The sequence below is a fragment of the Heptranchias perlo genome, chromosome 5 (genome assembly GCF_035084215.1).
Source record: "Heptranchias perlo isolate sHepPer1 chromosome 5, sHepPer1.hap1, whole genome shotgun sequence".
Classification (NCBI taxonomy): Eukaryota; Metazoa; Chordata; class Chondrichthyes; order Hexanchiformes; family Hexanchidae; genus Heptranchias; species Heptranchias perlo.
In genome coordinates, this window is record NC_090329.1 from 112,526,651 (window position 1) to 112,552,157 (window position 25,507).

Sequence of the window (25,507 nt, forward strand, 5' to 3'; positions counted from 1 at the left end):
TCATTTCTCTATTTGATTTTAAGATGGATCATTGTTTACTATGTGTATTTTAATACTTACACTTGCGATCTCCATGCTATCTCCTCATAACTAAGAAAGTATGTGAACATTACCTCACTAATATATGTTGCAAAGTTCTTCAAGGGATGATGTCATTAGACAGTGTTCCCTTGTGGATAACCAGAGATCAATCGATCTATATCTATATTAAATTTTGTTCAAAGAACGAGGAAGGCTGTACCCAAGGTATATAATAGAACAATTTTCTTGAATTCAAGTTTTTATTCTCCCTTCCTGTTTACAATAAAACAAATTTATATTTCTGTTTTCCGTTCTCTTACAGTGGACCAGGCAGACCCATTTGCCCATGTGGCAGCCCTTCACTTTGACCAGATGCTTCAAAGGTTTGGCTCCCCCATTATAATCCTGAATCTAGTTAAGGTGAGTTTCTCTATTTTTCAAAACACCATATTGGAGGGCATGTTAATGTAACTAACAATCTGCTGATTCTCCAACTTTTCTCCCTTTTTTTCACTTCCCAATTTTCTCTCCTCCTTCAGACACTTATGCTGCCCCCCCCCCCCCCAAAACCAATGCTTCAGCTGAGAGCAGCACGTTTGTCACAACTGGGGATTGTACCTGGGACCTTTCTAGCCTTCATCTAAACCGAGGAGGCTCATTCATGTTATTTGATAGAATAAATAAAATAGTTGGGAATAATATATTTTTTGTTTTGCATAGCAAATTTTTATGTTCTGGAATGCACTGACTGAAAGAGTGGAGTGGTGGAAGCAGATTCATTAGTAACTTCCAAAAGGGAATTGGAGATATATTGAAAAGGTGAAATTTGCAGAGCTATGGGGGAAAAAACAGGGGAGTGGGACTAATTGGATAGCTTTTCAAAGAGCTGGCACAGACCCGATGAGCTGAATGGCCTCATTCTGTGCTGTATAATTCTATGATAATTAAGAAAACGGTTAGGAAGAATTTAAACTAAGGAAACAGTGAAGGGATAACAGTGTGGACTAATTATTAGGAAGAAGTAGTGTGAATCTTCCTGACATAAACTGGACACACGATGGAGACATTCTGTATGTGCAAGGGTGTTTATTGACGCACCTCAAGAATCTTTTCTTTAAATAGCAGGTGAGGGAACTTACAAGGGGAATGCAATATTGGATTTGCTCCTAACTAATGAGAAAGGAGTAATGAACCAAGTTGAAGTAAGGGAACATTTGGGGTGTGATGATCACAAAGTTGTTGGCCCAAATATTCCCATAATGGTGAGATTGGTACTGTACACTGTAAAGCTAGCTCACTGCTCCCAAATTTTGTTGGTTTTCTAATTAGAATACACCATAGCAAGCACCGCAGCGAATCAGGCACTCCATGTTGATCTAAGAGCTGAAGTGATGGCGCATTCACCATCCGGAGCTGCAGAAGGTTTTCAGTGAATGGAAGTGTGACGACTTCTTATAAACATTAAGCTGTTGTGTCCCTTTTTCGAGTTTTGAGATCTTTGTAAGTTTCACTGCTGTGTGTGATCTAGAATCCAGGCAACTAAAGGCCTGGGGTGAAAGGAGGGGATGCTCAAAAAGCAGGAACAAGGAAATGGAGAGTTCAAAGGGGATATAGGGCTGGAAGAGATTGCAGAGATGAGGATGGAAGGTGGGTCCATAAGAGTGATTTTAGCATTTGACCTGCCCATGTGCATAATGTTGGACTTTTCCACATTTCTTTTGCCAAACATTGGCCCAATCCTCCAGCAAATCTAGATCTGTTTGTAGCAGTTGAGCATCCTCTACGGTCCTAAATTTTGTATGGGAGAGACTAATGCTTTGGTAAACAAAGATGGGCATATAATAGTTGTAATTGACTACCTAGGAGGAAATGTTCAAGGCAAAGAAAGAAATGCATAAAGTACTGTAATAAAGGTAAGAAATTGTGGGGAATCAGCTGCTATATTTTACTGTGTGGCACGTTATTAATAAACTTCTAGAATTTGAAATTTGATGAAAACATTGGCATTACTGGTATCACAGAAACATGGAAGATGGTCAGGAGCCAGAGTAAAGAATGTTTTTTGAAAAGATAACCTTGTTATGCTAAATAGAGGAGTGGCATTAATATTAGGGGTGATATAATGGGTGCATGTAATAGTAGAAGGAAGGTAGCAGTTACCAGGACAGAAAAATCAGACAGTTGAGTAATCTGTAGATGGAAGAATTTGAAGGATTGTTGTGTGACTGAGAAGCACTATGCTCTCCAGTACTTGCATAATGAGATGAAGCTTCTCATAGGCACTGCATTAGTTTGGAAGGAAAAAAAAATTCAAACAGTATGTTAGTCATTATCAACGTACCCAACAGAACAGAGCTCTTCCAGTGCTTTGGGAGAGGACGGTTAATTGGCTGACTTACTAAAGTATTTATTTGACTAAACTGACTTTCCTTTTTAACCTATTGGTGAATTTCTTACATTGCAGCTACTTATTTTTCAGAACCTCCATTAATACTTTCGTGTGGGTGTCATTGAGTTCATTTTGCTAGAAAAAGAAGCTTGGTTACATTGCTGAGGAAATGGCTGGCAATGCTGCTAGAAGAGTTGCAATCCTCAAAGCACAATGCTACTCGTCACCCTCATGATTACAGGGATGTGTATTATATCATTTAATGTGTGAAATTAAAAATGGAAGAGAGAGAGACATGGGGCTCGAATTTAGCAGGCCTGCGGGTTCCCAGCGGGTGGTCCTCCGGGAGCGTCGAAAACGCGAACGGCGAAATTAGTGGGTTGCCCACGCGATCGTAGCAGGCAACCCACTAATAGGAATCAATTACCTGCTCCTCCGGGGTCCACGGCGCTGGCCTGCGCGTCGGTCGGGCTGCGCATGCGCAGTACGATCTGTCAGCTGGAGGCTCTCTAGTTAAAGGGGCAGTCCTCCACTGACAGATGCTGCAACCAATGGGACAAATTGCAGCATGGAGCAGCCCAGGGGGAAGGCTGCTCCCAGTTTAATGATGCCTCACCCCAGCTATCATCAGATGGGGTGAGGAGGAGGGGGAGGACACAGATCTTCCCCCCGGCGGGCGGGAGGAAGCGGCCTGCCTCTGCCACCAAGAAGGCCTGGCTCGAGGTAGCAGAGGGGGTCACCTGCGCCACCAACATATGGCCCACCTGCATACAGTGCAGGAGGCGCTGCAATGACCGCAGTAGGTCCGCCACAGTGAGAACACGAAGTCTTTCCCCTACACTCCGTCTGCCACAACACTGCCCCCACCCCAAATCTCCTTCGGCACCGCCAACACTATTCTGTCACATCACCCTTCATGCCCACTCACACCCCATCCTCATCTTACCTCCACCTACTCACCTCGCCAGTACTCATCCTGCCACTAACACGCGACCCAATCCTCATACAATCTCATGGCTCCATCCCATACTCACCCTCTCGTGCATCTCCCTCACGGCCAGCCTCACTCAACCTGCCACCACCTGTGCTGCAGCCACAGGGCATGCATCACATATGTGCAGTAGGCAGGGTAAGGCAAACGTCTCGTGAGCATGAAGGGGGTGCACAAGGGTGTCTGAGGGTTTGTCATGGGTGTTACCCATATTGAATTTCAGAGCAACAAACAGCACACATTATATTGACACCACCACTGCCATGTCTCCGCGAATCCTGTCCGTTGCGTCCAATAATGCCCGCTCCTGGGTATCACTATGAGGACCCACCACTGATGCCACCCATCGTGTTACTGCAGAGTAGGTGCAGGTGTATTTGCAGGGCTCGTCCGCGCAGACGACTGAGAGACATCGGTGGTGTAGCCGGCTGCACCCTGGAAGGATGCGGAGGAGAAGGTGTGGAGGGCAGTGGTGACTTTGCCAGCGACAGGTAAGCAGTTGGTGCTGGGGCCAGCCAGGAGCAGCTCGGCATGAAAGAGGCTGCAGATCTCCACGACTACATGTCGAGCGAATCTGCGCCTCCCTGTGCACTGCTGCTCGGAGAGGTCCGGGGAGCTGCGCCTCGGTCTGTGGACCCTGTGGCGAGGGTAGTGCCCTCTGCGACGCGTCTCTCTCTGCGGTAGCCCTCCCTCCTGCTGTGCAGGTGGGCGTGCAACAACACCGTGTTGGGGGGATCCACGTCTCTGCGGCGGACGGCGTGGACTGCGAGGCTGCTGGTGCTGGTCATGCTCTTCGTCCTCCGAGGGTGTCCACACACCACCCAACTGGCAGGTGTTGGTCTGAGGGGTTGTGCAGGGTAGGTGTGTGGGTCCTCGGACTGGGGCTGCGGTTTCGTGTCGGTCTGTCCTCTGGCTTGGCGGGGGGTGGTGGGGGGCAGGGGTTGCCCTATGTGACGCGGTGGCCTCCTGCGTGGGTGAGGGCTCTCCCCCGTGGAGCGCACCTTGGCACCTGCCACAGGCTGCTGGCTGCAACACGCCTGGTTTGAAAGGTACTGTTTCCCCCAGTGTGGGAAACTGACTGCCTTGAACCTAAAATCCCACACTTCCTCTTTTGACAGCTGCTTCAGCTCATTAACTGACCACAACGAGCAAGGTAAGTACTCTCAAGTGGAACCCCGCTGGCTTTAATTGCCTGCGGGATTCCCACCAGCGGGGCTTGCGCGCGCAGCCCCGCACATCAGCGCGGTACCCGGAAGTGGCCGGGATTTCGTCGCGATCCGGTCACGTGACCGGAGATCGGGATTTTCGGGGCCCCCCCGCTGGAAACCCGCAGGTAACCCGACCCTAAAATCGAGCCCATGCACTCACAAAGAGAAGATCAGCTGCAGAGTTGGCCATTACTGAATCAGGATTGCTGGATCATGCGTTAGGCTGTGGGAAAATTGTGACTTGCTTAGTGGGTAGCCCTGTAAGCACTAGGGTCAAATATGAGATGCAGATGTCTCAATGACCCCATATTTTATGCCATTTTTAATGAAAAAATGAACACTATTCCAATCGGCCATTACAGCCAACAAAAATGCATGGTTTTCTGAATCACAGAACTTTTACTAATCAAATATTAATGTGAAAAATAAAATTATTGAATCCTGTACATGCAAATAATTTAACACTTTTTTAAAAAAATTCTTATAGCACTGACTTCGTAAATGCTCTTACATTTTAACATTTGGATATTTAGATATCAAATATTATAATTTTCAAAGTGCCATTATAATTTTTTTTAGAAACGTGAAAAAAGAAAACACGAGAGGATATTGAGTGAAGAGCTGTTTTCTGCCGTTACATATCTGAACCAGTTTCTACCACCAGAGTATGGCATTCAGTATATTGCATGGGACATGGCCAAATACACAAAAAGGTAAAACATTTACTATAACTCTGATTTGGAGATCGTACAAAACTGTTTTAAAAGCAGTTCAGTTCATTTTTTTGAGTTCCTGATCAAATTGTTTTGTCTCACTGTTTAAGCTCTTCACAGATTCTGTTTATTTTTAATACAAAAATTTTCAGAATAACCCCTTTTGTACACTTAAATATGTGCAATTTAATATGGAATTTTATAATGCTTATAGTTTCTAAGTATCATTCACCTCTTTGTAGTGATGTAATATTATCTCCCTTTACATATTTTAATTAAATTATCCAGAAAATGTTCTTGGATGTGACTTGATCAAGGATTTTGGTGACATGGTGCTGTTTAGTTGCTGGATCCAGAATTTGAATTCAACCTACACCAAGATGAACATCACCTTCTCCTTCCTGTCTCTGGCACTTTGATAGTCCTACTCAGAAAGGTGTTTGGGATACTTGGCAAGGAAAGTTCACATTGTTGCAATGTAGGGTTCTCTTATGAGCTTGGACTTGTACACTAATTCGAATATAGGGCCTTTCATACTATATCTATCTCATGCTGCACCTCACTAGGTAACATTTTACAGTAACACTAGGTCCCAAAAATGAAAAAAATGTTCTATTTCCCCAAGCCCTAAGGGGCACAACCATTCACTAAAATGCATCTCTATATGTAGAGTATGTGGTTATAACCAGAGTTGAAGGCAGAACTCATAATAAACAGGCTAATGTTTTGCTCTTCCAGCTCTATCATTTTAAATTGATCGCATATAATTATGATGGCAGTCATCTCTCTGAAGGTTATGATGTGCAGTTAATCCTGTTGCTAGTGGGCATTAATGATTCTGTGCTTTGAACTTTTAAAAGGTCTAATAATTAACCCTGATTGTGATGAATTGCTTGCTGGAATTTATGTGGGATTTTCAATATGGCCTTTGTCTATCAGATGATAGAAAACATCACCACCTATTAAACACATTGCAGACTAAAACAACAATTTCAATTTATTAAATAATATAAAAGTTTAATTTATTTTCAAACCAGATAGTTACACAGAAGCAGAAAACATGTAACAAGTAACTGGTAGTACAGTATTTGATGCACGCAATAGTAAAGTTGTTCCAATATCAATAATGAGTTCAAAATCGTCATAGATCTATCCAAAACCTTAACTTGGTCTCTGCCAAATCATTACATAAGCAATGATCATCTCTTCAGTATCCCAGCATAAAACTAGGCAGTCAAAACGTTCTGTAATAAAATCCCAGTTCTTGTATGGTTTTCAGAGATTTAAAAGACTCCCAAGTACTGCCACTTAGGATTGCTACAGAAGTTAAAGGAAGACAGCTGTCTCAAGTTTAAGTACAAACTGACATATTAGCATCCCCATGCAACAAGCAATCTCCAGTTACAATCAATTTATGTATACAGGCAACTACGTTACTCTGGAGATTGCCCTTCTGCTCCTCCCCTCAGGAAATATGCTGTCTCTAGACAATTTTGTATATTTTTCTGAACCACCAACAAGACACAGGAACTTTGCCTCAACCACAGCTAACCAAAGTCACATTATTCCTTCTAACAATTGTCACATCAAGAAAATCATATACTACAGAAATATTCCCGTGTGCGGATGACAGAGTGCTGCTTCCATCACAGATGCCGAAGGATAACGATCTTACTTTCTGCAGCACTGTCCTCAATCTTCCCAATGAGGCAACGTTATTATAAAAATAGAAATAAAATACTGCAGATGCTGGAAATCTGAAATAAAAAGATATTCTCCATCCTTGGATGTATAATTAATTTTAGTGTTGATATTTAATAGATGTGTAAATAAAACTTTCATTAGGTAACCATTCCTTCATCTGTCTGTTTCTAGTAAATTGTGCAATGTCTTGGATCGGCTGAATATAATTGCAGAAGATGTAGTGAAAAGGACAGGCTTCTTTGTAAATCATCCTGATTTTTATTGTAACACCTTGCGACCAGATGAAAGGTGAGACTGAATGCAAAGTGAATTGGATAGTTGGTGGCTGCTAGTTAGATACGTACCAGTGAGCCGAATAAGACACGAGACATAAAGTTATGGTCACTGGTTGTGAAAAGATTATATCATACCATTACCTGTGAATTATACAGTTTATCATTTTTTTAAATCCACATGTTCATTGTATTAAAAGGATTTTTATTACGTTTTTACTTTGTGTATGATTTATACTCCATCCCACAGGAAGAGCTGTGTTCAGCAAAGTTGAACCATAACAACTTGCATTTATTTAGAGCCTTTAACAGGAAAAATCTCCCAAAGTGCTTAACAAAGGCATATTCAGCATCTTAATCCTTGTTCATAAATCCCTTAATGACCTTGACTCTGCTCTGCAATCTCTATTCGCTCTGTTCCTCTGATTCCCATGTTCGGCTCGTGCTCCCTCCCTTTTCCCCTCCATCAGTGCTAGAGCTTTCTGCTGCCTTGGTCCTACTCTTTTTGAACTCCCTCTAAACTTCTTCGCCTCCCCACCTCTCTCTCCAGCTTCAATAATCTTCACAAAGCCAATCTTTCCGACCATGCTTTTGGTCACCAAATGTTTAAAAGCTCTTTTTTTAAATATATATATATATATATATATATACATATATTCATATTCATTGCATCTTTCATATTTTTCACAGATGGGATGAACTGGGTGGACGTATTCACAATACTTGTCGCTTGCAGGTAATGAAAGGAATTGGTAATGTACTAGTTATAGTGTATAGTCTAGTCACAACGAGCATGGAGTTAATTATGAATATGAACAAGGTGGCTTTACATTATTGAGCAGCATACTTCCTCAGTATAATACTAGTTAATTGTATTGCAACACAGTTACTTTTCCAGTTAATTTCAGAATCATCTGGTTAGTTATGTTGATTAACATTGTATTGGTGATTATGTAGGGAATAAAATAAGTTTTATGCCATATTTAACCAGTTTAAAACGTGTTATACTGCATACATCATTTTAATAACAAAAATGTAAAGCTATCTGTTAATGTGTGGACAGAAGCCTTGAAGAGAAGTTACTGTGGTAGTATTAAGCTTATAAATGTTTCAGAGGATTTAGAAGAGTTCCAATGTTTCCATTAGGGTTTATATAATGAATACAACCAATAAAGAGAGGGAGAGTGGAGTCAAGTAAGATCTAGTGCACCGAGTACTGAGGATTAAAGATTCAAAATCCAAGAATTGTAAAATATGCAAAAAAAATTATTGCTGCTGAAAACTTTATGTAAAATTTAATATCTTCATAGGATTGTTGGAATAAACTTATGTTTTTCTAGTTTTGATTTAGGTACAGAAATTCTACTGTAGTCCTCAGAGGAGATCTTGCCAGTGATGCTGAGTTACAATGGTGTATTGACAAGTGTGAAAAACCCATAACTCAGCAGCATTGTTATGTTGCCCTTGAATTCTGTATCATAGCATCAGGTAGACAAATATGCAATCAGCAAAATCACCACTGTAAATACAAATTTATACAGTTTTTAAAAATAGTATGTATGAGGAAGTGAGTCAGTGATGATGCAGTGGTCACAGTTTGTCTGGACAGTCAGGTAAAGTGAATAAACCAGACACACACAAGCAAACACGGTTATAGTCTTGTCCAAAAAAACCTTAGGATTGATAAAAGCATTTGTGATTTTTATACCCTTCAGAGAGGCTGTGGAGATGATCAGTGAGATGGGGTACTGTAAATTTAGATTGCAAAAAAAATGGTTGAATAGCAAAATGTCAGCCTAGGAATAAGGTTGGAACCAGAACGACACTTTAGTCTTATCGTTTTTTGATCACTTATTTTGATCAAATGTCGCTCATTTAATTCAATATCAAAATTGTTGGGTTATTTCCTCAGATTAGGTGTAGTATCTTTTAAAATTGTTTTCAGACAAATGGTTGATTTTTGGCAGTTGTCACTTGAGTAAATAGCAAAGTCGCTGGGCTCGACTCCAGTTGAAGTGGAATCATGGGGCCAGGGGAGAGTGAATTCTTGTATATCTTTTAGTACTGTATATAGTATTTTTAATCTCCCTTTAAAACATTTCTTAGTAAATTTTCCATCATAAGGCAAGTTACCAGATTTGTCGGGTTACAATTGACATCTACTAAACTAGACATCTGGTTTGCACTAATTTAATCTGCTGTAAGTGCATTACACTGTAATTCAATCTGAGACAATTCAGAAGGCAATCATGATTCCTTTGGTCTTGCGGCCATCTGATCGCCACCCACATTCCACATGACAATTACTGTCGTATAATTCAATCCTAGTATGTAGCTTTCTGTAATGTAATGCTAATAGTTGTATCTCTCTGTATCTTTTGGCACCCTGATGTTGAATGAAGACAGTTGTGGAACCAACCAGGGGACGGGCTATTTTAGACCTTGTCTTGTGTAATGAGACAAGGTTAATTAGTAATCTCATAGTAAGGAATCCTCTAGGGAAGAGTGATCATAACATGATAGAATTTCACTGAGTTTGAGAGTGACATACCAAAACCAGAGTCTCAAACTTAAACAAAGCCAGTTACAAAGGTATGAGGGGCAAGTTGGCTAAGGTAGATTGGAAAATTACATTAAAAGGTATGACTGTAGATAAACAATGGCGAATATTTCATAATTCTCGACTAATATTCATTAAGAAATGAAACACTCCATGGGAAAAGTGATCCATCCGTGGCTAACTAAAGAAGTTAAGAATAGTATTAGATTAAAAGAAGAGGCTTATATTGTTGCCAAGAAGAGTAGTAAGCCTGAGGATTGGGAGAGTTTTAGAAACCAGCAAAGGATGACCAAGAAATTGATAGAAGTAGAAAATAGGATATGAGTATAAACTAGCAAGAAATATAAAAACAGATTGTAAGAGCTTCTACAAAGCTATGTAAAAAGGAAGAGAGTAGCGAAAGTAAATGAGGGTCCCTTAGAGGCAGAGACAGGAGAAATTATAATGGGGAATAAGGAAATGGCAGACATTCAACAAATATTTTGTATCTGTCTTCACAGTAGAGGACACAAAAAACATACCAGAAATAGTGGGGAACCAGGGGTCTAACGAGAGTGAGGAACTTTAAGTAATTAATATTAGTAAAGAAAAAGTACTAGAGAAATTAATGGGACTAAAAGCCAACAAATCCCCTGGACCTGATGGCCTACATCCTAGAGTTCCAAAAGAGGTGGCAGCAGAGATAGTTACCCTGACATCAGCCGTCGGGAAATGCTGGAATCCATTATTAAGGACATGGTAACAGGGCACTTAAAAAATCATAATCTGATTAGGCAGAGTCAACATGGTTTTATGAAAGGGATTGTAAACAATTTTACAACACCAAGTTATAGTCCAACGATTTTATTTTTAATCCCACAAGCTTTCGGGGGCTTTCCCCTTCCTCAGGCGGTGTGGCACTTCCACACCGCCTGAGGAAGGGGAAAGCCCCCGAAAGCTTGTGGGATTAAAAATAAAATCGTTGGACTATAACTTGGTGTTGTAAAATTGTTTACAATTGTTAACCCCAGTCCATCACCGGCATCTCCACATTATGAAAGGGAAATCATGTTTGACGAACCTATTAGAGTTCTTTGAGGATGTAATTAGCGGTAGATAAAGTGGAACCAGTGGATGTAGTATATTTGGATTTTCAAAAGCATTCGATAAGGTGCTACACGAAAGGTTGTTACACAAGATAAGGGCTCATGGGGTTGGGCGTAATATTAGCATGGATAGAGGATTGGTTAACAGACTACAGAGTAGGAATAAACAGGTCATTTCCAGGTTGGCAGGCTATTACTAGTGGGGTGCTGCAAGGATCAGTGTTTTGGCCTCAGGTATTTACAATCTATATTAATGACTCAGATGAAGGGACCGAGTGTAATGTATCCAATGTATTTGCTGACGATACAAAGCTAGGTGGGAAAGTAATCTGTGAGGAGGATGCAAAGAGTCTGCAAAGGGATATAGATAGATTAAGTGAGTGGGCAAGAATGTGGCAGATGGAGTATAATGTGGGGAAATGTGAGGTTATTCACTTTGGTAGGAAGAATAGAAAAGCAGAATATTTTTTTAAATGTTGGTGTTCAGAAGGATTTGTGTGTCCTTGTACACGAAACACAAAGTTAACATGCAGGTACAGCAAGCAATTAGGAAGGCAAATGTAATGTTGGCCTTTTGTGCTCCAACCCCATTGCAATAGAGTAAGGAAATCCTGCTGCAATTGTGAGAGCACACCTAAGGAAAGATATGCTTGCCTTAGAGATGGTGCAACAAAGGTTTACTAGATTGATTCTTGGAACGAGAGGGTTGATGTATGCAGAGAAATTGAGTAGAATGGGCCTATTCTCTCTGGAGTTTAGAAGAATGAGAGGTGATCTCATTAAAACGTATAAAATTCTGAGAGGGCTTGACAGGGTTGTTGCTGAGAGGCTGTTTCTCCTGGCTGGGGAGTCGAGAACCAGGGGGCATAGTCTCAGGATAAGGGGTCGGCCATTTAGGTCTGAGATGAGGAGAAATTTCTTCACTGAGGGTTGTGAATCTTTGGAATTCTCTACCCCAGAGGGAATCAAGGGATATGGGCATCGGGCAGGAAAGTGGAGTTGAGGTCGAAGATCAGCCATGATCTTATTGAATGGCGGAGCAGGCTCGAGGGGCTGTATGGCCTACTCCTCCTATTTCTTATGTTCTTAATAAAAAGAAACTGATTTATTAATGGAACAGTACAAAGAAGGCTCACTCGGTTAATCCCGGGGATGAGGGGGCGGACATATGAGGAGAGGTTGAGTAGATTGGGACTCTACTCATTGGAGTTCAGAAGAATGAGAGGCGATCTTATTGAAACATATAAGATTGTGAAGGGGCTTGATCGGGTGGACGCGGTAAGGATGTTCCCAAGGATGGGTGAAACTAGAACTAGGGGGCATAATCTTAGAATAAGGGGCTGCTCTTTCAAAACTGAGATGAGGAGAAACTTCTTCACTCAGAGGGTGGTAGGTCTGTGGAATTTGCTGCCCCAGGAAGCTGTGGAAGCTACATCATTAAATAAATTTAAAACAGAAATAGACAGTTTCCTAGAAGTGAAGGGAATTAGGGGTTACGGGGAGCGGGCAGGAAAGTGGACATGAATTTAGATTTGAGGTTAGGATCAGATCAGCCATGATCTTATTAAATGGCGGAGCAGGCTCAAAGGGCCGATTGGCCTACTCCTGCTCCTATTTCTTATGTTCTAGGTACATTGTCTGATTTGGAGAACCAATGGAGAAGAAATAACATAGAACTTGTCTGAAACTGTATACTATATTTATGTGCATGAAAATTTACATTTAAGTACAAGATTTTTTTAATATATTTGTTCCCGTGATGTGGACCCCGCTGGCATTTTCTGCCCATCCCTATTTCCTCTATGGGCATTAAAGTTCAACCACGTAGCCTGGGATTGGAGTCACGTGCCAAACCGGGTAGGGGTGGCAGGGTTTCCTTCCATTTAAGTTGGGTTTTTCACAACAGCTTAGCTTTCGTGGTTATTTTACCTGATGCCAGGCAAATAATCACCAAATGTAATTCAATTTCCTAACTTTTTGTGGTGGGATTTGCACTCTCAACCTCTAGATTACCAGTCCGATACCATAACCATTAAGTAACCGTATGTACTTAAAGAAACGTACTTGAAAATTAAACCATGGTTTAAAAAATAGCTACCTACGGCTATCGTTTAAAGCCGGCGTTTAACTAGGAGCGGGAAGTGAGCGCTCGCCTCAGCAGCTTGACGCCTGGGAGATTTTCATATCACCGGTCAGCTGCGCGCTCGAAATGGACAGGAACCAGTACCTGGCTGGCTGGCGGGCGGGAGTCAGTTGGCCACAGGCCTGCCCCGAAACAGTCAACAACATAGGTCGCAGGGAGGGGATTTCAGGAGGATCTCCTGTTTTGGAAAGGGGGAGCAGGGACAGGGGACACCTAAACTCGTCCCACGAGGGAAAAGATTTTTTTTTAAAAAAACAACTATTTGGGACGTTCTGGCCTGGGATCCTCTTCCCACTGTCTTCACCTGGCAGGAAAGCTACAATGACTTCCCAGCTCATGTCACCAGTGAAAATTGCAGTCCAGACCGATGACTTCATGACAATGCCGGCTTCAGGCGGGCATCCTTGCCGCCTGCCCAGAACCGGTTCAAATTCAAGACAGCGGAATGGTGCGGGACACCAGTGGGCTAATCTTCCGGCCGATGTTAACTGTTCTTCATGTTTCCTCAGGTTGGTAGGGTTAAAATCGCCACTTTTAATCTTTTTTTTTCTCCTCAAATCTGGATTTTTAGCACTTGCAAAATTAATAATCTGGCAGCTAATAATGTAAAGCTTCCACTGCTATATTTAAAACTCTATCCTCAATTTGTTTTTATAGTTCAATGAAACTGTATTCAATTTGCAAAAAGCAGTTTATGATCAAACTGAGGATCTGTCCTGTTTCAGATCGCAAGATTCTCTATTACATATTTTTGAATGAAATCTTAACTGGGTGACTATCCTGGGACTTAAAAATGCATTTAAGCCTTAAGGGAAACTTTTTTGTAGTTGAATGCAAAGTCAGACCATCTGGTTTGACAACCCAGAGACCTTTTGACCTCTTGTTAACCAGGTTATGCATTCTTTGTAGAATAATAGATGCTTCATTTGGGAATTCCTATCAGACAGGTGTTAAAGAAGGCTGTTAATTGCTTGTGACTGCTGCCCCTTCAGGGATTCTCCTGCTAGGACAGGCAACTGTTATCTCTGATTGCCCATCAAGTCGTTGAAAATGTGATTTGACAGCTGCATACTCAAAAGCTTCCTATCGGATTATGTAGCAGTGTTTGGTCAGTTTTGTTAGTCACATGATTCAACCATTTAGCTTCCTGTCACAGCAGAACTCCCTAGTGCTTAGAGCTCATGTATGACTTATAACCTCAGTTAAAGAATTCTTTAAAAGGCTTCCTTTCAAGAGTCACATTGATTTGTTACGATAGACTCCAAGAACAAATGAATGTGCCTGTGAAGGTTGTAATATTATGCTAATTGATCTGTTCTATTTTATTTTTGTATAATTGTTCTTAATAGTGGGTGGATAAATGGCAAACCTAATTCAATATAGCGAAGTGTAAGGTGGTTCATATTGATAGGAGAAATAAGGAGGCTACTTATTCCTTGGAAGGTAAGAAACTAAATGGGGTAGAGGAGCAAAGAGATCTGGGAATACAGATGCATAAATTGCTAGAAGTAGCACACCAGTTGATAAGGCCACAAAGAGTGCAATAAAGTACTGGGGTTCAGAGGAATAGAATACAAAATCAGGGAAATAGGAACAGGAGTAGGCCATTCAGCTCCTCGTGCCTGCTCCGCCATTTGATAAGATCATGGCTGATCTGTGATCTAACTCCATATACCTGCCTTTGGCCCATATCCCTTAATACCTTTGGTTGCCAAAAAGCTATCTATCTCAGATTTAAATTTAGCAATTGAGCTAGTATCAGTTGCCGTTTGCGGAAGAGAGTTCCAAACTTCCACCACCCTTTGTGCGTAGAAATGTTTTCTAATCTCGCTCCTGAAAAGTCTGGCTCTAATTTTTAGACTGTGCCCCCTACTCCTAGAATCCCCAACCAGCGGAAATAGTTGCTCTCTATCCACCCTATCCGTTCCCCTTAATATCTTATAAACTTCGATCAGATCACCCCTTAACCTTCGAAACTCCAGAGAATATAACCCCAGTTTGTGTAATCTCTCCTCATAACTTAACCCTTGAAGTCCGGGTATCATTCTAGTAAACCTACGCTGCACTCCCTCCAAGGCCAATATGTCCTTCCGAAGGTGCGGTGCCCAGAACTGCTCACAGTACTCCAGGTGCGGTCTAACCAGGGTTTTGTATCGCTGCGGCATAACTTCTGCCCCCTTGTACTCTAGTCCTCTAGATATAAAGGCCAGCATTCCATTAGCCTTCTTGATTATTTTCTGCACCTGTTCATGACACTTCAATGATCTATGTACCTGAACCCCTAAGTCCCTTTGGACATCCACTGTTTTTTAACTTTTTTTACCATTTAGAAGGTACCCTTTTTTGATCCAAAGTGGATGACCTCATTTGTCTACACTGAATTCCATTTGCCACAGTTTTGCCCATTCACCTAATCTATCAATATCACAAATAAATTTATATACAACATACTTGGAATACTGTTTGCAGTTCTGGCCTCCATACTACAAAAAGAATATTGAAGCACTGGAGAAAATCTCTTTTGCACTTTCAAGGATCAGGAAAGATTGAGCTGAAGTTTTTTCTCTAGAAAAGAGAAGATCTTAAAATTATGGGGTTTGATAGGTGGATGTTGAGAAACTGTTTCCACTTGTGGATGAGTTCAGAACAAGGGAGCATAAATATAAGGTAGCCACTAACAGATCAAATAAAGAATTTAGGAGAATTTCTTTACACAGTGTTGCGAATGTGGAACTCGCTACCACATGGAATGGTTAAAGCTGGTAGGACTGATGTATTTAAGGGGAGGTTTACTGCATATGAGGGATAGAAGTAATTAGAGTGGGAGGCTCGTATGGAGGATAAACACGGCATAGACCAGTTGTGCTGAATGGTGTGTTTCTGTGCTGTAGATTCTATATAAACCTAATTAGTTGTCTAGGCTAAGCTGCACAATCTCTGTCTGGTGTTTTTCCAACTATCCAAATCCGATCAGGAGTACATGATGGTATCTCATACTATTTTGGTGCATATCGCAATGGTAAAAGGGTTTATTATTCACCCTGTGTGCTGCTAACTCGCATATTTAGCATACATGATCAAGGGGCCGATTTTCAGATGGCCGAGTGGAGGCGGGGGGGGTGGGGGGGGAGACTCGTAAGATGGGGGAATCCCGGAGCAGGTCCGGAGCCCAACTCCAACCCGCCCACTTCCGCGTTCCCCAGTGACTCGGGTGCGTGCGCAGCTCCCGCATGCGGGACTCTCACTGGCAATTAAAACCGGCGGGATGACAATTCACATATTTATTTAGACAGCTGAGGTCCTTGACAGATCTCATTGGCAAGGGTGCAATTTTCAAGTATCCTCAGCGTGTTTCCCATGCTGTGGGAAACACTCCCTGTTGAAGCAGACGTGTTTCGGCCAGAAGCCAGTGGGAGAGGCAAAGGATTCTTTGACAGGTGGGGGGAAAACCTCATTTATTGCAGCAGGGCACTCTGTCACTTCAGACAAGCTTTTGGCTGCAACACCTTTGTCTTTCCACTCAAAATTATTAATTTATATCCTAAACTCTTCTGTGCAAACACATTTAACTACTTTGCGGACCCCCTCAAACTCTCACTGTCAGGATGGGGGGGGGCGCCATAGCTGCATTCATCACTTCATCCGAGGACGAGCAACATCACCTGCCTCGCCAGGCATGCCGTCCACCTCCGCCACGTGGAGCTCCACAACACAGTGCTGCGCCACAGGCACCTGCACAACAGCAGGGAAGGCAACAACAGAGAGCAGCATCGCAGGAGGCACTACCCTCGCCACAGGGTCTACAGACTGAGGCTCAGCTTCCTGGACGTCTCTGAGGAGCAGTGCATACGGAGGCTCAGACTCAGACTCTCGGCTGGCCCGAGCAGCATCATCTTACCTGTCGCTGTCAGTTACCACTCCCCTCAACTTCTTAGCCTCCAGATCGTTCCAGGGTGCCACCGAGGACATCGCCGGGGTCTCTTAGTTGTCTACACACACATGCATAAGGCAGGTCACCGACGGCTTGTTTTGCAGGGCCTTGCACTATATCAACTTCCCCACGGATGACCTCAGCCAGACGGAGAGGACAGTCGGATTCCACGCTGTGGCTGGCTTCCCACGTGTGCAGGGTGTAATCGATTGCACCCATATAGCAATACGAGCACCTCCACACAAGCCAGGACTGTTCATCAACAGGAAGGGCTATCACTCTGTCAACACTCAGCTCATCTGTGACCACAGCAAGAGATTCCTTCACTTGCGCGCCAGATACCCTGGCAGCTGCCACGATTCCTTCATCCTCCGAGAGTCCAATATCCGGCCCCTCTTCCACGCACCCAACACCCGCAAGGGCTGGCTCCTCAGGGACAAGGGCTACCCCCTGCACACGTGGCTCATGACACCTCTGAGGAACCCCACCACCGAGCAACAGCGTCAATATAATGACAGCCACGTCACTACCAGGTCTACAATTGAGCATGCTATAGGGCTGCTCACGATCCGTTTCAGGTGCCTTGATCGTTCTGGGGGAGCGCTTCAATACGCGCCAGACAGTGTGGGAGGCATTAGTCGTCTGTCGTATCCTGCACAACATGGCACGAGAGGGGTGCCGCTAGTGGAAGCCCCATCCACATCTGCCACCCATATTGAGGAGGAGGAGGCAGAGGAGGAGGAGCAACCCATGGGCAGAACAGCGGCTCACCTGGCTGCTCGTGAGGCCAGGGAGTCACTGATATGTGAATGGTTCTCCTAACATCAGACAGTGTGAAGAGTCCAGTCCTCACAACCTGGACAGGCGCGGCCACACCAGCCCCCTCCCCTGCCCCCTGCACAAAATAGTCGTGCAATTACACCTCCACCCACTGTAGAATGACCCAGTGGGTGGCATCAAGTGTGGGTGTTCATGGTGAACCTCATGAAAGGGACTTATTGCACAAGCCAGTCAAGAATGGGCAAGAGTTGGCAGTAGTGGTGATAAGATTTATTGTGAGTGGGAAAAAAAAATCAAATATAAATTAAAAAACATAAAGCCTCAAACACCCTTGTGCATCCCCTTTGCACTCAAAACCTTTGCCTTACGCTTCTGACTACTCCTATGTGGTTCTTCCCCTGTGGCTGCAGCAGAGGTAGTGGCAGGTTGATCTTGTTCATGCCCTGACCAATTAGTTGCTTTGGGCTGACGCCCTCTGGGTTTCGTGCCCGTGAGGGCTCCACCTGCACCTGTGCAGGGGCAGACTCTGCCATCTGGAGAGGAGGCAGCATTGCGGGTACTAGTTGAGAGGGAAGCAACGGGTGAGACGTGGAAACGCTTTGAGTCGCGTCCCCACTTCCATGTCCCCTTTCACCATCATCCCTCTCCTGGGCTAGGCCCACATCACTCCTACCACTCTGCTGGATGACAGTTTGGAGGACATGTGTGAAGCCTTGTAAGGCCAGTGCTAGTGTATCTGCCTGCCTGTTTAAGGCGGCAGAAAGTTGATCATCCTGAGTCCGAACGGCCGTTGTCAGGGCCTCAATGGCCTCATTGTTGAGCCATGCTTGAAGCTCCATGGAGGCTAGCCTTCCCTCCATCGCAGACATTCCCGCACTTACCCGCGACACTATCTCAGAGATGCCCTCACGTCCCTGTGACAGTATCTCAGAGATTCCCTCCTGTACCTGTGCCACCATTCCACTCATGCAGGAGTTGGTCTCCTCCATCCTCTGCGCGATTGTGGTGAGTGCGCGTGGCACCTGTCCCAGCAACTTGCAAGTGTGCTGCTGTCCCCGATCATTCTTCTTTTCATGGATGGCCCCCAGGGTTCAGCATCTGTGTCCAGCTGAGCAGAGCTTGGAGAAGAATGTTCCCACCGACGCGGACTCTCCACAGCTGCCCCTGCCACCAGTGTTTGCTCGTGCTCACGTGTGTGGTGACTCACCATGTGCATCCCCAACTAAGTGACGACGGGGACCCACCGAGGTGTGTGTATCTACGCTGGTGGATGGCTTGCTCAGATGTGACGGTGCCCCCTCAGATGCTGGCAGGTCCTCTGAGGAATCGCCCTCTGCCGTCACGGCAGTCGCTGAAGGCCCTATAAGAGAACAGAAGGCAATATTAAGCATGATGACAAATGTTGAGGTGCTGAAGATGGCAAGGCATGTTAACATCACTTGCTATTGTGAGTGCTGAATGTTAAAGTTCTGTCACTATCCATTTGTCGGGTGCCAGTCTCTGCGTCTCCCACGGACAGGCACTCGAGAGTGCGGCACAATTCGAGGGCCTCCTGCTCCGCGTCCATGAGGACAACCTGATGTTGCGGCCCCCCTCCGGTCTTCGCCCTCTCCCGTGCATTCTGGGCTCCCTTCTCCTATAAGGGGAGAAAATAGAGTGAGGGACGGTGACGTGGCCAACCGCTGAATGCATTGATTTGGGTGAGGCTGAGATGCATCAGAGGGTGAGTCTGAGACAATGCCATGTCATTGTATGAGGATTGGGTTGAGTGGTAGTTGTTGGATGAGTACTGGGGAGGTGAGGAAGTGCAGGTTAGTTGAGGATGAGGTTTGAGTGGTGCGATAGAGTAGTGCTGGCAGTGCAGAAGGAGTTGTGGGGTGGGGGCAGTGATGTGGCAGACGGAGTGTAGGAGAATGAGTAAGTGTACTCACTTTGGCTGACCTAGTTAGGTCATTGAAACGCTTCCTGCACTGGATCCAGCTGCGGGATATGTTGCTGCTGCTGCTGACCTCCTCTGCCACCTCGAGCCACGCCTTCTTGGTGGCAGAGGCAGGCCACTTCCTCCTCCTCACCCCATCCAGTAACACCTGGAGTGAGGCATCATTAAACCTGGAAGTAGCCTTTCCCCTGGGCTGCTCCATGCTGCTCTTTTGGTTGTTTGTTGCAGGAGCAGTATTGGAGGACTGCCCCTTTAAATAGGGCTCCTCTAGCAAACAGCCTGTGATGCAGGTGCGCAGTCCACCTGCTGCGCAGGTTCCCAACCTGGAAGCCACGGTAAGTGGCTTCAATTTACCTACGATCGCGTGGGGGACGCACCGATTTTACTGGACAGGTTACCCAGTTGCCAACCCACCTCCCTGGTAATATCGGGGCCCATGTTTCAGTTCATAGATCGTTTAGGTTTGTCTACGCAAGCTGACTCTTGCGGAGAGTGCCAATAAATATATTTGGGAAGTCGCCAGAAATGTAACACTGATTGTCAGTTAATCTGAGCTAATTTGGAGTTTGTGAATCTTTGGAATTCTCTACCCCAGAGGGCTGTGGATGCTGAGTCGTTGAGTATATTCAAGACTAAGAGTGATAGATTTTTGGACTCTAGGGAAATCAAGGGATATGGGGATAGGGCGGGAAAGTGGAGTTCAGGTAAAAGATCAGCCATGATCTTATTGAATGGCGGAGCAGGCTCGAGGGGCCGTTTGGCCTATGCCTGTTCCTATTTCTTGTGTACAGAAACTTGTCAGCCTTTACTATCGGACCAGGAATGGAGCTTGAACCTACAAACTTCTGACTCGGGCTGGACAAGAGTGCTACTAACTGAGCCAATCTTACATGACCCTTATGAATAAAATGAACACGTGGACAATAATCACTGGGATGAGAATACAAAAATTATTTAAACTAATTTGAAAGGGAACAATAACTAATTTATAAAAGCAAAATAATGAGGATGCTGGAAATCTGAAATTAAAGCAGAAAATGCTGGAAATACTCCGGGTCGGGCAGCATCTGGAGAGTGAAATAGTTTATGTTTCAGGTCGATGATCTTTCGTTACAACCGGAAGAAGTAAGGATTTAACAATTATTAAGCAAGTACAGAGCCAGGGAAAAGTGGAGGGAAGGAAGAACAAAAGGGAAGGTCTGAAATAGAGTGGAGGGCAGGAGTGATTAAATGAGAAAGGGGATGATGGTACAAGGCAAAGGGAGTGGTAATGGGACAAGTAAAGAAACAAAAGGTGGGTCTAGAGGAGCTGTAAATGGCAACATCAGAACCATTACCAGCACCTGCTGTCCGAAAAAATAGGCATGATGTGGAGATGCCGGTGATGGACTGGGGTTGACAATTGTAAACAATTTTACAACACCAAGTTATAGTCCAGCAATTTTATTTTAAATTCACAAGCTTTCGGAGACTTCCTCCTTCCTCAGGTAAATGTTCAGGAGCTCCTTGAAGCCTACGCATTTATACATATAGAACAATACGAAAAAATACATATAGAACAATACGAAAAAAATACATATAGAACAATACGAAAAAATAGGAGCAGTGGTTATGATCTGAAGTTATAGAAATCAAGATTGAGTCCAGAAGGTTGTAAAGTGCCTAATCGAAAGATGAGGAGGTGCTGTTCCTCGAGCTTCCGTTGAGCTTCATTAACTTCAATAGCTAATTAATCATCAGTTTTTCACACTTGTGAAATAAATTTAGTAATCCTCCAGTCACTCCTAGTTGTACTTGTAGGTAATTCTTTTGCAGACTTTGACACTTATGAAGCCTGCATATGTAAACAAATGCTTGTACAGCTCTTAAACCAACTGTCATTTATTTGTCAGTTTGTAACAGAAATTTAACTTGCCCGATTTCTTCAATTTGAAGTTTACATTTATAATTTTCATAATTGAAAAGTTTAAAACTGTACCATACAACTAGATCTTCTCTATGTAATTAATACTGTCTGTATCTCTGTTTTAATAGACATTTTTTTAAAGTCTGTATTGACTGAAAAATTATGCAAGAGAGAGGTATTTTTATGTACCCTTAAAAGACAGTTTTATGCTTGTTCATCATTTGCAGATTTTATCCTTACTTAAAAACAAGGTATCAAAAACGTTAATTCTTTTTGACGAATCAAGGGTTTCGATATGCGACATGTTCGAATATTTTTGACCCTACTAATAGGGAACTGGAATGTTAGTGGTTGGTAACTAGATACGTTATGCTCCTTACAATATAGCTTATTATGTTGCTCTGCCTAAATTCTGTTTCAGACTGGTGTTCTAAGGACAAACTGTGTTGACTGTTTGGATCGTACAAACACTGCTCAGTTTATGGTGGGAAAATGTGCTTTGGCTTGCCAGCTGTATGCTCTAGGTGTAATTGATAAACCAAGACTGCAATTTGACACTGATGCTGTTCGGTAAGCATTAATCTTGCTTTTATGAATTCCAGCTGCTTTAATTTGTTCAATTTACTGAATTTCTTTTGTTTCCAAATTTTTTCCCCCCCTCTTCATATTGATTTTGTAAACCAGCTTATCTTCATTTTCCCCCTTCCCAGACCTCCCAACCCCAGCATGCACGGACCAACTGCAGGACTGCCTCAGTTTCCCCCTACTTTTCTTTTTCCAGCTGACATTAGCTAACCAGCAGACTAGATGTGGAACCTTTGTGTCTGTCTGGCTCAGTACCATACTGTATGCAAACATTTACCCAATACAGGATTTAAAGAATCAGGAATCTATAATTTTCCCTCCAATGGACTACTGCACAAAATCAAATTTAAGAATTGATAAATTCCAATTAAAACAGGCAGATTTAAGGAAAAACCAGGCTGCATGCACCACATGGAATGGAAAAGGAGGCCCACGTTTGATACCTGGCCAATGCTGTTTGTTGTGAGCTAGGGTGGCAGAAGGAGGCACTACAGCTGGCCTCTCCACCCCTGAACAAGGAATGGGAAAAGGCAGACTGGGGTTTCTGCTCCCGATAACTAACTATTCAGTGACACACCTGCAGGAAAGTGTGTACCTGTGGATGTCTCTGGTGAGGATGTAATTGGGCTTGTTTGTGATGTCTCCCATACTCACATAATCTACTGATACTTCTGCAAGCTCACATATGAAGCCACTTGGGCAATGTACTGTAGAAGTGCTGGTAACTATGCAAGCATACGCCCCTGTAGGTCACTCTCCAAGGCAGGAAGAGAGAAAATTGGAGGAGGATTTGCTACTAGTTGCTGTTTTCCAACTGACTACAGCACATGAAACCTTTTGGATACACAAATCTTTGTGATTATCAAATAGTGTTATGTATGGGCCGAACTTTCACAAGCTTGTTTACCTCACATTTGTGTGTAAAATTAAAGTGTGCACTTTTTTGTGCTCATCAAGGTTAGGAATACAAGTGTAGGAATACTGTACTTTTTAACCATAGTGTTTACACCTAATGTCCAGTATAGCATTGGTTTGATGTAGGATAAAGCTCCTCCACAATAACCAGAAAAGTACAAGCTGGGAGATGGATTATATATACATCTTGATTTACTATGCTACGCTATTTGTCTTGATCTGAATCTCAGAGGCTAGCTAAGATCTTTGCACAGACTGCCCTTAGATGCCATAAAGATAATCTCACTGATCCAGGCTGGATTCAAACGCAGGCCATAGTGGAGGAAATAACAGCATTCTAACCAGTCTCCCTATTTTTTTTTATATAAATAGGATGGCATTCCTGAGTCAGAATGGTGTAAGTTTTTGCTTTTCTTTTTTGGCCTCTTCCTTTTTCTCTCTTTCCTGCCCCCATTCAGAATTTATCTCAAAACATCCCTAAGTAAATGGCTACGGCTCTAGTGCAGGACATTACCAGTGTTGGGGGGGAAAAAAATTCTCTAAAGGGTAGTTTGTGAAAAGAGCCTGGCCAGACTCTGAGATACGGGATCAAGGCATATACGGTGTTTATGTACGTGAGAGATACGGAAGGGCATGCGAACACGAAAGAAAGTAAAATTAAAATATCCACAATGCAAAAATGGAAAATTCAAGTTTTCCAATTTTAGTATCTCAATAAAGGAAGTCATGTGATTGATTGATTGTTGGAGTAATTTATTGATAGATTATTTGAAGAGCTGTATGAAGATCATGGTGATACACTATCTTTGCAATATGGGGGTTCACAGCTGGTACATCGGGTGAAAACTTACAGGAAGATTGCACCCTGGACACAACATTCCAAGGACATCATGCAAACCCTCTCTAGGTACTACAGTAATGCATTTTCAGGTAATATATGATGTGTGTTTAATGTTTCAATCATTGAGATGCTGTTCAGCAATCATCTCAAGCCTCACATTTTTGTACTTCAAAGCTCACATTTTTGTGCCTCAGCTACTAATAGATTCTTACTGGCATCGGTCTGAATTTTTCTTCCTTTTCCTGTGTTTTTCAAAAACGTTAAAAGTGTTGTTCAGAGGTAGCTAGGGAGGACTGCACATATTAACTATCTGTATCATTGAAAATGGGATTCTATTGAAAATATCTGCTGTTCGACTGGTTGTGTGAAGTGTACCAATATAACATTTAGGATTTTTTGGCAGTTCAAATAAATGCATTTCCCCTCCCAAACCATTCCTAATTTGATAACTACAAAAAACATTTTTTAGAAGAAATTTAACAAACTCTTACATCAAAATATAGTCAGTAAAGGTAATTTTTTTAAAACTTTGCAAGTTTTAGTGTGCACACAGAATGATTGCAAAGTTGAACTCAAACCAAAGATTTGACCATGAAAGAGTGTATACATTTTAAAAAGTTATGAAATGATTGCAGCATTACCTTTTTGTCAGCTTCCATCTGTTTTGATTTTTACCTTGACCTCTCCACACCTACCCTCGGTTCCACAACCGTTGCTAACAATTCAACTTTGTCATGGATGAGCTAGAACTTCCTCCAGCTGAACATTGGCAAATACTTAACCTGTCTATATTCTATTACCCTCCCTAGCTGCTTACTCAGACTGAACCTGACCATGCACAATCTCTGTTTCATGCTCTTCCCCAAGATGGGCTTCAAACCCTACATCCAGTCCATTATCAGGACTACCTATTTCTTTGTTCAAAGTATTATCTGTCTCCATCCACTGCCACCGAAAATCCTCATCCATGCCTTTTGTCACTTCCAAGCTCAGCTTCTTCAATACCTCGCCCAAGCTCTCCCTTACACACATTCCTCCAGGACTCAACCTCCATTCTTCTGAATTGATTCTTCTTCAGCATAAGTAGAAGAAAGAAGAACTTGCATTTATGTAGCACCTTTCACGACCTTAGGGCGTCCTAAGGTGTTTCACAGCCAGTGAAATACTTTTGAAATGTCGTCACTGTTGCAATGTAGAGAAATGCAGCAGTAAATTTGCATACAGCAAGGCTCCACAAACAGCAATGAAATAAATGACCAGATGTAATCTGTTTTAGTGATGGTTTAGGGATAAATATTGGCTAGGACACTGGGAGAACTCCCCTAATTTTATTAAAATAATGTCATGGGATACTCTTCAAATAATGTCATGGGATCTGTTATGTCCATCAGAGAGGGCAGACAGGGCCTCAGCTTAACGTCTGATCTGAAAGACAGCAACTCCAACAGTGCATTACTACATTGAAGTGTCAACGTAGTGTATGTGCTCAAGTCTCGAGCGGGACTTGAACCATGACCTTTTCAC

At 43.1% G+C, this 25,507-nt stretch overlaps 1 protein-coding gene across 3 annotated transcripts in view; it reads left to right on the forward strand.

The window, feature by feature from the left end:
- fig4a (FIG4 phosphoinositide 5-phosphatase a) overlaps window positions 1-25,507 on the forward strand; it is a 96,490-nt gene that overhangs the window by 38,280 nt on the left and 32,703 nt on the right. For all 3 annotated transcript variants that reach the window (XM_067985021.1, XM_067985022.1, XM_067985024.1), the window contains exons 11-16: window positions 344-441; window positions 5,189-5,322; window positions 7,198-7,314; window positions 7,989-8,034; window positions 22,064-22,212; window positions 23,906-24,072. In XM_067985021.1, the coding sequence (XP_067841122.1) occupies window positions 344-441; window positions 5,189-5,322; window positions 7,198-7,314; window positions 7,989-8,034; window positions 22,064-22,212; window positions 23,906-24,072 (711 nt within the window). The remainder of the gene's footprint in view (window positions 1-343; window positions 442-5,188; window positions 5,323-7,197; window positions 7,315-7,988; window positions 8,035-22,063; window positions 22,213-23,905; window positions 24,073-25,507) is intronic.